This window comes from Kryptolebias marmoratus, linkage group LG12, assembly GCF_001649575.2.
Source record: "Kryptolebias marmoratus isolate JLee-2015 linkage group LG12, ASM164957v2, whole genome shotgun sequence".
NCBI lineage: Eukaryota > Metazoa > Chordata > Actinopteri > Cyprinodontiformes > Rivulidae > Kryptolebias > Kryptolebias marmoratus.
Genome location: NC_051441.1, coordinates 12,775,897 through 12,789,315, shown reverse-complemented (window position 1 = coordinate 12,789,315; position 13,419 = coordinate 12,775,897). Strand labels below are relative to the sequence as shown.

The 13,419-nt window shown below is 37.5% G+C and overlaps 2 protein-coding genes across 6 annotated transcripts in view; one reads left to right on the top strand and one right to left on the bottom strand.

Moving 5' to 3' along the window:
• Positions 1 to 13,419, bottom strand: part of mapk8ip3 (mitogen-activated protein kinase 8 interacting protein 3) — a gene marked incomplete in the record, with an annotated part of 1,049,817 nt that overhangs the window by 829,732 nt on the left and 206,666 nt on the right.
• The window catches only part of cacna1ia (calcium voltage-gated channel subunit alpha1 Ia), a 79,601-nt gene that overhangs the window by 4,403 nt on the left and 61,779 nt on the right, over positions 1 to 13,419 (top strand). For all 5 annotated transcript variants that reach the window (XM_037978656.1, XM_037978655.1, XM_037978653.1 and 2 more), the window contains exons 2-4: positions 975 to 1,108; positions 7,301 to 7,398; positions 12,389 to 12,548. In XM_037978656.1, the coding sequence (XP_037834584.1) occupies positions 975 to 1,108; positions 7,301 to 7,398; positions 12,389 to 12,548 (392 nt within the window). The remainder of the gene's footprint in view (positions 1 to 974; positions 1,109 to 7,300; positions 7,399 to 12,388; positions 12,549 to 13,419) is intronic.

Below are 13,419 nucleotides of genomic sequence, written 5' to 3'. Positions count from 1 at the left end.
TGTGTCAAGCAGTAGCAGTTTGAATAATACGGTGCAGGAATATGTAACAAGGCAGCAAATGCAGCCATTCAAGCCTGGGGCCAAGCACTGGGAAGATTTTGTTCCATAAATACAATAGGCTCTTTAGCTAGTCAACTGTATATAATGGTTTGAGCAGGACAGGGGACAGATCTGTTCATATCTGTTCATTTCTGTATCTGTGTTTTCTCAGTGATCTTTGTTTTCTCCGAGGTTTGGTTTTCCCTATTTTTATTTTTTTATTTTTTTGTACTTCTTTTGCAATTTGAGCTTTGCAGCATAGTTCAGATCTGACAGAGCACCAGTTGTTTTGTCTAAAATTTTTATGTCTGCTAACAATGCTTTCTGTAGAAATATAAACCACTCAGATTACATTAAACCTGGCTGGATCAATAAACAACAATGTACGCAAACAAAACCCTCAAAGCACATCAATCTTCAACGTCATCCAACAGTTTATTGTTGTGTTATTGGAGGACAATCTGTGGTGATTTACAGGGTAGCCGTTTTAGAAAATAACTAACCTTAGAGTAAATCTCCCAAACCGGCTGCACTTAAGGTGTTAAAATTGCCCTTGAATGGACAGAAAATGGTGGATATTGGATTGTTTATAAGAGTTTAAATTGGTGCAGGGTCAAAGGAGAAAAAATAAAGAACCAGTAAAGGTGATCATGTGTGCTGCAGGGAGCCTGACTGTAGTATTGCAGTTTTTCAGATTTGATCGAGCCAATTTTGATTTTCTGTACATTTATTGTTAATAAGCAATGTTTTTCAAATTTAGACAAGTTTACCATCTGAGATTGAATTACTACATTAAAGAGAACATTTTTGACAGTTTGAGAGTGTAATTTCATCATAGCACCAGACACATTCATTGTGTGTATGTATCAAAACCACCTTTATGTTCACTCACTTCTTCCTTCTTTATCTTTATCCCCCGGCCCTGTCCTTCATAGGCCTTTGATGCATTTATCTACATCTTCTTTGCACTGGAGATGGTGATAAAGATGGTGGCTCTGGGGATCTTTGGTCGTCGCTGTTACCTGGGAGACACCTGGAACCGACTGGACTTTTTCATCGTCATGGCTGGGTGAGCAACTGTTTCATGTCAGCATGAGCACTGATTCTTAATTATTGGTGGCTTTTACAGTGACTGAACTGTGAGTCAGCAAGACTCAGCGCCTTCACCCATTATATTACTGGTCAAATAACATTATTTTGCAATTACGTGTCCATCTTTTTCTTTGCCTGCTTCATCCTGTTCCAAATTGTGGTGGGCTTGAATCTACAGTCTGACAGCTGGCCTTCAGACTTTAAAGTAGTTACAGAAACGTATCTCTTTAAATTTTAGAGGTTTTTGGAAGTTGCTTGAGTTTTAAGCTACAATTTGCAAATTTGGAATTGATACTGAATGATCGATTATTATTGTCCAGGTTTTACAGTGTATGCAGACTGAAGGATAAATAGTTTTCTCAAAGGACATCCATTTCTGAAGCCTTCATCTCCTCACAACAACATACACACATTTAACATACTGTTCCAGCACTGAGTTCATGCATAACTCTTATACGTATATGTATATGTATATGTATATGTATATGTATATGTATATGTATATGTATATAGGTTCATCACTGCTGCCATGGAAAAGTGATGCATGGGCACGCACACAAAGAAAACACATCTGCTCCAACATCTGCTATGATCCAAGTAAAAAGAAAAACTAGATATGCTTAATAATGAAAGTCTGTTTAAATGTACTTAGTTATGTTGTGAGGACATATATCTGTTGGCATGGTGGCTTTGTGGGGGACCTGACATCACTTTTATTGAAAAAGAAGGAGATTAGTAAAACTGAGTTTAGATATCTTACAGATATAAAAGAGAGCTGCTCCAAAGCCTTGTTAAAGGTGACAATTAAAAGATAAATACTCACCAAAAATGACCCCAAGCTTTCTAACAGTTGGACTGGGAGTTTATGTAATGCCTTTCAAAGCCACAATGTGGACATTCAGAGAAATCCAAAGATTTTGGGGATCAGGGACAATCACCTTAGTCTTGCTTTAATTTAAATGTTAAAAATTACAGGTTTAAAGGGGCTTTACATGAATTGGGTCTAGCAACTTTAGCTTGTTTAGAGTGTTTTTAGATAAATAGCTGTGTATCATGTGAACAGTGAAAATTCATAGCATGTTTTGTGATGATTTTGCCCAGAAAAAGAATAAAAGATTTAAAAAAAGCACAGAACACTGTAGAATGCCATAACTAATACTGAAAGGCCTGGATGACACAATGTGCACAATTTCAGGCAGTCTAGCTGTAACTTTAATCACAATGATTGTTTCCATTTTTTAATCTGTATCAACTGATGCACTAAGACTGAGTAAAATGAAGTTTTTAAAAAATAACGAGGATGTCATGTGTAGGTTTAACTAAAGGAGTTTTAGCACTGTTTCTTTTCTTAATCCACTAAAAAATCCTCATGCAAACCTTTATATTGCAAGTGAGCAGCTGGCTGCTTTAAGACATTTTTTTCTAGTATTTTAAAGATAAAAGGGAGGTTAGATATGGGTTTACATCTTCCCAAAACATTGTGATCAAAAGGTACATTTTTTTAGGGAATGAGTTTATAACAGCTAACTCAAAAGCTTGTAGCATAAAGCCAGTTCAAAGATAATGATTTATTTTATTTGACTATCGTGGGTTAAAGTTATTTTTTTAGGAATTAATGCATCACAAGCTGATCATTTTCTATGAGGTATGTGAGAAGAAAAATGGATTTAAAAGTTACCAATATAGGAGCAGAAAAACAATGAACAGAACTCCAGACTAAGCAGGGTAAGTCGAGGGACATTCATCTTCATTTGACCTGAATCAGTTTATCCCCTGTGGATGTGTAGAGTTTCTCCATGCAAGTGTGTGTGTGTGCATTTAAGGCGTAGCGTTGCTCTCTCTGTTTAAACCAGTAGTCTGTTTAATACTGTGTGTCTGCAGCTATGTGAACACCTCGTATTGCCGCCATTGCCAGGCCAAATTACCGCTGATGTTCTCCTATAAGCACGCTGTCTGTAACCCGTGGGCATCACTTCGTTCATTCGTACTCCCTCTTCGACTCTTTCTTTCTCCTTGACATGTCACTCTCACGTCAGACCTCAACAGTCTGTCATCCAAATTGGCCTCTGAGATCTACTTTATCTTGTTATGCGTGTATTTATGTATATCAGCCTAATTCACTACAGAAAGGTTTTTTTTCCCTTTACCATCTCTGGTTTCTGCAGTAAAAACAGAAATTGCTGCATATCTCCTTGGCATTTTTCCAGTTATGAGGCATAAGCTTTCTCTACTCAAAGTTAGTCTTCACCTCCATATTTATTCTAATGTATGCCTATAGGGGGGAAATGTCAAAAAAAGAGTAGGACAGGCATGTCTATAAGGGCGATTATGGGACATATTTTGACTAAGCCTGGATGAGGCTGGTTTCATCTGTTGAACTCAGTCGAAGTTTGAAGACTTGCTCTGTTGCTTTAGTTTAGCTGTAATAAATTTATGCTATTTTAGTTGAACAAGTTAAGAATAGAAAACAGTCCTGTTTTTATGTAAATTAACAGGTGAGACGTCAATGGTGAAGCAGGTAAATTTATCTTTTCTAGGATATTTTGTGATGTAGACAGACTAATTTAAATCTATACAGATGCAGTAATTAATAAAGAATGTAGAACACATATAGAGTTATCATTACTTATAGTTTTACTTGACATACTATACCTGTAGCATTGTGTTCAGCTGCCATAAAACTCAAAAGAAGAAGTCTTGGTATTTACTGTTCTCGTACTAAATTCTAGATGAAATGGTATACTAAGGTTAGAACGATATTTTGGGTGATGCAAAGCTGAACGGAGGAAGGCAGATGTAAAAATTAAGCAACAAAAAAGCACACAGTGCAGTAAAACCAGCCATCTAGGGACATCTCATATCTCTTATATGAGTTCACAAGCTAAATGAGACGCACAATATGTGTAAAGTTCTGCTTCACTGAAATAAAATGTTTTTTTAATTCAACAAATCTAAAAATAATTGCTCTTTTTAACGCGGTCTAATGTCTACATCCTCAATAAGCACAATCAGCCTGACTAATGAGCCAAAATAAGGAGGCATGGTCAACTTTGTCCACTAATTCTGAGAGTGAGAAGGCAAAATGTAGCCCTAGACCCAGGTTTTAGCAGCTGTTGAAGCTTTCAACTGGTTGTTTAAGCTCACATCATAAAACTATTTCTACACTGACATCTAAAATAAAGTGCAGGTAAAATACTCTTTTTATCTGACTGTCACACACCATTTAAACTTGCCATTTACTCCTCCTTATTGTCATATTCACAAAACGAAGGGTGCTAATTATATGCCAGTACAATCACATTCATCAGCTTAAGCAGGTGTGAGCAGTTTGAACTATTTTTGAATCACATTTCAGCTGTCCCTCGCTGCACAATCTAAATATGACTGTCTGACACGAACACAGCAGGCATGAAAAATGGAAAACTGTTTTTTTTTCACAGTGAGCTAAATGTCATGATGGATGAAGTACAACAGCACTCCTTAAAATTGCATAAACAACAGCTCGCTGTATCACAGAGGGAATATGTTCAGGATAGCATTTACAAATCAATAAGTGACACTGTGCTTTTTTAAAGAAAAATCTTTGCATCCCCTTGTTTTCTTTATTAAAAAAAGGCAGCAATGAAGCAAATTGCTCCTTTTTCCTGTTTCTTCTCCTGAAAAACAAATACCACCAGCTCTTAAGAAACAGTACATTTTTCACACTAAATGCAAACAGCTTTTGTTTTTTTAAGAATTATGCACTTTTTGCCCGGGTGGTAATATATATAAGAACGGACAGTTTTTGTTATAATATATAATTTAAATACGGGCAAACTGTGCCAGTGCAGAGAGACACTGTTTAGTGGCACACATCTCCTTTGCAAGGATTTTGAGAATTAAACATATGTGCCAGATAAAAGCAATCTGTTGTTGAATCTGGACTTCTCAGTAAAACCTGTCAAGAAGCAACTACTGTCCATGTAATATTTGGACTTTAGTGATGATTAGCTTATATGTAAGCCGTGGATTCTGAAAACGTGCAGGTTTTTATTGATTTTTTCCTTAGTGTTCATTTTTGCTTTCTCCAGTTTGTTATTAAGAATTTGTTTTCTGCAGTTTTATAATCATTTGACTACCTTGTTCTAAATGCATGAATAGCTTTATAAAACTCGGCAGAAATACATACTTCTTAATGTTAAAGTCGTGTTTAGCTGATGAGATCTTTAATGACAACAACACAGGCATCACTAAGAAATGGAGAAGTGGTTTTAAAAAACGTTCTTATTTTGTTTTCAACAAATTGTGTAGATGAAAACAAATAGAAAAAAAAATCCAATTAACGCCAAAATTTAAGATTTCAAAGACATTTTTTGAACTGCTTTTTTGATTCGAATGACACCATTGGAAAACATTCTGATGATTTTTAAGTTAAAATACCAGAAAAACATGGAGGATTTTAGTGTCTAGATTTAAAACCAAATCGTTTTTCATCTCCCTCATGGTCAAGGTGCCTCTTAAGTCTTCTCATTTGTTTTGTCTTAGATTTACCCTCAAGCTTTTCTCAAAGAACTTGCTCACACACTCGAACACAAACACGCATGCTTGTCACGTAAAAGCCTGAATGAGAAAAAGGTGTCACAAAAAATATAAAGAAATAAAACAAATGTAAAAATTAAAAAAAAAAAAAGAACGATGAAAAACAGACTTCATGCAATCCATTAATTACCTAACTCAGCGATGTGATTGATGTTTACAGAAAGACACATTTCTCAACAACATACACACACAAATAAACACAATGCAAAGAGATATGCATGTCACACACATGCAGGTACATGTTTGAGTTTGCTTTACATACCTTAGGATGTTTTTGTATTTTATGTACATGTCACTTTATAACATCATCAAGCACCATAAAAAAGCAAATATTGTATCTTTGAGTTGTTTTAATTGCCTTAAAGCTTCCTTTTGACATTTAAGCTCTCTGTTTAGTCTCCTGGCAGCCTACATTGAATCATTAGACCTGGTGCAGATACTGTTGTTTCTGAGGCAGGTTGTAATAAGACCACTGTGTCCAGATGGAAAAGCTTGGCCCCAGAACAACTGTTGTTCTCTTCTCTCTTTTTGACATTTTCATCAAGCCGCTGTGTGGCATTTCTGTACTTTCGAGAGACGCAGAGACAGAAAAATTGGTCTGCAGTATTTCAACACCCCTGCAAAGACAGATTCTTTACCGTTTGCTGCAAATGAAACACAAGAAATACTGACGCAAGTACAAACAGAGACAGTGTTTAACCTCAAGGTTTTATCTTGGTTTTTAAATATTTCTCCACTTTATGAATAAACCGCCAGTGATGAAGTAATCCTTCTTAAGTGGCTCTTTGCTGGATGTGAAGGGCAAATGGAACAAGCTTCCCTGTGGGATCAATAAAGTATCACATTACTGTAAATGAAATGGTCCGTGGGTTCTTTCTATGTGACAGAATGTGAGCTTGTTTTGTCAAAGCCAGCAGCTGAGCTCCAGGTGTCATTAACTTGTGACAGTTTTGTTGGTATCATGTTGTAGCCCTCTGCACATTACGTTATGTGCACCACATGCTTAATTGCTATAACAAACATGAATACATGCACAAAGTGGCTTTTATTTGGTCATTTATTACACACTGTAAAACTATAAAAACACTGTTAAAAAAAAGCACTTCATGCACTTAAGCTGTATCTGTGTTGATGATGAGAGTCGTGTGTGCATGTGTGTGTATGTGTGACACAATCAAACAGACACGCTGCTTTCACAGACACACATGGCGAACCGTGACTGCTCTCCTGTGAAAGTGGTTTGGGTTTGGGGGCACAAACAGCTTAGCCATGTCGTGGAAATGACTTGCTAACAGATGCCAGGCTCTGACTGAGATACAACATCCTGCAGGCAGCGTTTAGAATAGAATGAATCCCTTTATTCGGCTTTCTTTTTCTCATCTCTCTTTCATGTTGTTCCCCCTCTTGGTGCTTTGTCACTTTGCTGTGGGAGGGTACGGCAGAACAAAAAAATGACCACTGATTCTGATTCATGACTCCATGTCAGGGGTCATCCAATGTTGTCGTGTTTTGAACAAGCTGCTTATTGAAAAAAAAGAACTGATTGATGTTGAATTTCTTTGTGTGTGTGTGTGTCTTTTTGTATATTCAGGATGGTGGAATACTCACTGGACCTGCAGAACATCAACCTGTCGGCCATTCGGACGGTGCGGGTTCTTCGGCCACTGAAAGCCATCAATAGAGTCCCAAGTGAGAGCAATTTAATAGTTTTGTCTGGTTTTAAGTGCAAACTTTTCAGTGCATATTTGTTTTTGACTTTGTTGACTATATTAGTGTTAGAGTAACCCTTTTGTCATTTATTTGAAGTCATAAGGGGTAGTGGATTTAAATACTGCCATTGTCAAGGGTCAACTCAATTGGCCGTTCGTGGTTTTATGGATGGGTAACCAATGAAAAGTGACAAAAGGAGTTTGTGAACTTGTGAAAGACTTTTCTTTCATTTTCTGAAAAAAGTTGTGTTTATACATGCCGAAGTCTTTGCTCAGCAGTGACAATATTCGACTGAGATACGCCATCATGTAGATTTTTTCTCATCACCACAACCTGTGTTTCAGTCTCTGTGTTGTAATCTATGCAGCATGTCAGTTCACATAAACTACAAATGCTTTTGCCGGGAAATTCATGCAGATGAATTTCATTTGTACAGCATTTCTGTCTTTTTCCTGCATCCTCGTGCCCACCGTTTGCCCAGTGAGCATGAATAAACTTTCATATTATGTTTAATCACAAAGTCAGCTCAAACCTTGGGTCACAGCTTTATCAGATTTTGAAACCACTCATTAATGCTGCTTCACTGCTCAGAGTGTGACCGAATCCCCATTCCTCTGATCTAAAACTCTGTTATCGGGCAAACTTTCTGATTCTTATTGATTTATTTGTCCTGCTGCAGTAATTGTCCGCTCCCAATCATTGAAATTAGCAATTAGCCTGAATGAGAAAGGTTCAGACTGGTGCTATGGCTTTCTTCTTAAACTTGTGCAGATAGCTAATCTTTAGCGGTCACTGCAAATTTGTTGTAATTAGGTTAATAAAAGTAGACATTTTTTTCTCTATTATCACATACGAAGTGGCTTACTAGTCATAAAAAGGCAGCATTATTTTGCTTTTTCAGCCATCAGATATTTGGTTTCTGTCCAGAGTATGTGAGCATGACATATTGCATATTACATCAAGTTTGAGATCAATATCTGTAAAATTGACTGCATTTCCCATTTTTTGGCAGTGGACAACAATAATTATAAAATAGGTTCACAGCTGATCAAGTTGATTGCACATGCCTTACTGATACAATCATTTAGATTTACCTATTTCTCTTTGTGTCTTTTAATGTCAGTTTCTGCACATCAAATAAAATTAAATGCAAACATTTTCTTCATCACTCAAATTTAAATTCACATTTCCACACATTCAGCTGAACGAGCTGCTCTCCCGATGACGCCTTTTACTAAACCTCCTGCTCAGTCAAACACTTGAGGCAGCCGCAGCGGCAGCACTCAAAGTGGTTTTGATTGGACAGTGTATGCATCAAAGTGTGTTTCGGGGAAAAGTGTGAGCAGGTTGTAAACAAATCTGCTCGTTTTGAGATGGTTATGCGTCAAAGTACGAATCCCCGGAGACTCAAATTTGTCGGTATAAGCGTAGTTGATATGCAGCAGACTGGGGCATTATAAATTTATGTATTTATGTGCTGTAGATATGTGCGCAAAGGCTTTCTTTATTCATCTTCCTTATGTTTGTGCTGCTATCAGTCTGCTGCAAGTATAAGTGCGCACAGTACCTTTATTCTGTCCCCTTTTTGTGACCTCATTTGAGGTGAGGAAGCAAGGGGATAAAGCTATTTGTTCTGTATTTAGTCGGATTGCTGCTTTGCCCACAGGTACAAAGGCAGCATGAACACATCCTGACCCCCTCACACACCTCAATTTGTAACCCCGCTACAAAATGGCAGATAATAGTCGCGTGCGGCGTTTGTGTGCGTGCTGTTGTGAGGAAATTGGTGTGATGTAGAAGGAGTGCGAGACAGAGCAGTGGGAGGAAAGACAACAAACGCCACACAGAAGAGAAGAAAGAAGAGCTCTCCTGGTTTTTAGTGAATAGCACAGGCAGGGAGCTATAAATGTGTTACTACTGTGGTGCAAGACAAGGCATCCATCTTTATTTGATAACAGCAGTAGTTGGTAAACAATTCAGTCATGGAGGGGGGATGGAAATAATGGCATACAGATAAAGACAGAAAATAAGGAAAAGTTTGCTTTGCTTGGTTTTAACATTTATATCTTGGTTAACAGATCTTGTTTTTCATTTTGTTTTTTTGTTTTTTTACACACTATATTATGGTGAACCTCCCAGCATCATCTCATTCTCTCACCCTTCGTTTCATTTCCATCCATCTCTCCCTCTCTTCAGCCAATTAGGCCTAATGGAGCAGCGGCCTAATGACAAGGACCCTGGGGAACAAATACATTTAGACTCGCCTCCAGCCACCGCCGCAGACACATACACGCATAAACGCCACCGCTTTCCATTTCAAGTTGATGAGACAAATCCGGCAGAGATGAAAGACAGGTTTAGACGCCACTTAAAAATTCAATTTTACGTGGAAAGGTAAAACTCATTTGGCAAATCAAGGGACAACTTTGGAAATACTTTGATGTTTTGTTTTGTTTTTTATCTCATGACTGATGCATCACTTTCAGAAAAAAGTGAAATTTTGATCTATCAAAGTACATTAAACAAGGCTATTTAACATTTTGGGAATTTTTTTTGCAAAGTTTAAAGAAAAGCGAAAAAAATTGTAAAAACTATATAAAGCAGTTATTCATTATTTGACTGAGTTGATTTTAACAAATCAGTATAATAATAATAAGTATAAGTAGTTTAACTACCATAGAGCTGGCCTACATACAGGATACAGAATGAACTACTAAGCATCAAAAACATACCAAACAGAAGAAAAGTAAAAAGTAATAAAATGTATTCATTTTATTAAAAAATAATAATAATAATAATAACAAAAAAAAAATGAAACTATGGAGTTCCTTTACAGTTTTACGATTTTGACATAGTCAAACTCCGATTGTGTGCAAAAATAATAATTGAACTGTTGAAATTATAAAAACATCTATAAATGTTGCCCTGTGATGGACTTGCAACTTGTCCAGGGTTTCCCCTGCGTCTCCAACAATGACTGCTGGAGATGGACACCAGCTGTCCACGACCCGGAAAGGAGAAGTGGGTAAAGAAAATGGATGGATGGATAGATATATAAATGTTTGATTTAAAACATTTCTGATCTGATTTAGGTGAAAACACAGATGTTATTGAACGTTACAGCCCGAATTTACAGTTTGTCTCCCTGTCCACGCTGAAAACAAAGCAAAGAACCCCACCTATAGACAAATCCATGTGCAAAGTTTACTAAACTGAGGAAATGGATTGTTACAACCTCAGGTTTTGTTTTTTTGTTGTTGTTGTTTTTGTTTTGTTTTGTTTTTTTAACCTATGACCTCTGGGGTGATCGTAAAAATGTTTGGTATGGAGCCTTTTTTGGTTTGTTTTTGGTAAATGGAGAAAACTATCCATTTAGAACATATATTTGAAGTAGTGTAGCCATGGCCTGTATTGTCTTTTAAAACTCCTACATTTCCCTCAGTAATTATAGGAGAAATATTTATCCCACCCTTTTAGATATCTAAAACTTGAACCCCTCATGGATCCATTGTGTTTAAGATAACGCAGTGATAGAAATAATTAGGAAAAGAAAACCCTATTTTAACAAGCTCAACATTTCTTTTTATATCCTATCATTCATTATTACTTAGGTTTGGGTTTATATAACAAGTGAGCCTCAGGTGTTTTCACTTTTGTAAATAAAACTATCATCATCTGCCTCCTTTCTTCTGTCTCAGCTTTTCTACCTGTCATTCACCCTGTTAGCTGTTCAGATGTGCTGTTGTGACACATTAACCAACCGCTGAGCTGTATTGCATGAATTAAAGCACACAAAAACACTTCTGATCAGAGACGACAAACACACACTCATTGCACCAGCCTCATCTCTCTCAGGTGTCAGTGCGTGATCTCATCAGAGGGTCTCACCTTGCTCTCTCATTAGTCCAATCAGCTGCTATTATGATCCTCTAATGACAGTCTCGGTGCAGTATGTCATCACAGTGAGACAGGCTCATCAACTGGGGATGAGGTCATTCTTATTTGACAGGGAACAAGTTTGTGTTTCTGCAATTAGGCTTCTTCTAATCAGACCTGCGACCTCATGTAGCCTGATTGCACATCAATGTCACTGATATTTTTTGCTTCGCAGCTGTTGATTTTTGAGAGAACGGCTCGTTTCAAACTGTTGCCTGAGGTGTTTCTCTTTTTTTGTTGTTTGTTTGTTTGTTTCCCTACCTGCATTTTGCTGCCGTCACTCTGTACTGTGTGTGCTGCGATTCCTAAATGTGTGAAATCAAATCCTATTTGCTGCTTGAAGCTCAATCTTGGCACTTTAAATTTCAAGTTGTAGCTAGCTCACTCAAAAGCCCAAGACAGGTGCAGAAAGCAACCCGTTAAATTCAAGGAAACGGAAGGAAACTTGCTCGTTTATCACCGTGAAAAAGTGTAGCTCAGCTACTTCATGTTTTTTAGGAACAATTTTAGGAACCAACCACATCTTTACATTCCTTCATTTTCAACAGTCCAATGGATGATTGCATGGCAACGCACTGCAGTAAAGCTAGGCTCACATGTTACCAAAGTTACTACTTTTGAAACAAACTACCATTGCAGAAACAAAACTGGGACTCTACAAGTTGTTTTTGATTATTTTGTCTGGGAAGGTGTTGGATCAAAAAAAGTCTCATTAGGAAACAACTCTGTGTGCCACTACCAGGTGTGGGTGTAGAGAAAAAAACTGTCATGATGAATTTGTTTATTTTAACTTGACTTTATATGGTCAAAAGTCATTACCCATCTATAACATAAACTATACTTAATCCTTTCCTGTTTTTGCAAACATATGAAGCACTTTACTAGTCTGCAGCTTTTAGATAAATTAAATGTTTTAAGTGTATTTTTTTCTGGATTTGTTAGTATTCAGTACGGCCCTGATTGGCAGCTGACGAAGCCTTTTTTTGAAGCAGTGATGTCTCCCTGTGTCTGACTGATCTGCTGAACTTCACAGGTATGCGGATCCTGGTGAACCTGCTGCTCGACACTCTACCCATGCTGGGCAACGTGCTGCTGCTCTGCTTCTTCGTCTTCTTCATCTTTGGCATCATCGGTGTGCAGTTATGGGCAGGGCTATTGAGAAACCGCTGCTACCCCGAGGAGAACTTCACAGTGTGAGTCAAAACATACATGACTGTGTGTGTGCCTCAGACTTTAAATGTGTTCCAACTTTTCTTTGCTTCTTCATATCTCAGTATCACTCCGCCCTTACTAGCTGCTTCTTTTTGTTTAAGTTTACTGTTTGAATTTGGATATATTGTCACACAGGAAAGTGAACCCCCGTTACATGCTTTTTTCCCATCCTTTTTTGAGCTCTTCTATGGCTCCATCTGTCTTGTAAACCAGAAGCAACCATAACAGTAGTTTTCCCCTTTTTTTTACAACCGTGAACGTGATTAGCTTCCAGCTGCATGCCTTCATGTTTATGCCTCCACATGACAGCATCACCCACTGTGTCTGTGTGCGTGAGTGACATTCACCGTTTCTTTTTTATGCTTGCATCAGCTTGCTTCTAAGGCACATCCAGGATGTGTCTGTTGTAACGTGTATGTAAGCCACGAATCTTACTTTTGCACTTCTGTGCATCATCCCTGTTTATGCTGACACAGCGTATACTAAAAGCAGATCAAATAGCCAGAAAGATGAAAGAAGACACGTGTCCACCAGCTGTGGCTGTTCTTCCTGCTTTGGTCTCCTCCTTTAAGAACAGCGGGCCAATGGAGTTTCTTTATAATTTGCACTTTACTTTAATCAAAGTTTTAAATTTTTTTCACTGATATGATTTGCTTTAAACTTGCTAGATAAGCTACTATTAAGAAACAGCTCCTAAAGGAATAATCCAGATTTTTTTTAAGTGGGGTCCCATGGAAGGGTTTTGAACAGTTATTATCTTACCTGTTGTGGATAGCTCCTTGAACAACTTCAATTTGGAAAAATAGAGTTGAAACTGGACTGCACTGCTAACAGCTTCAGATCAAAGCCAAG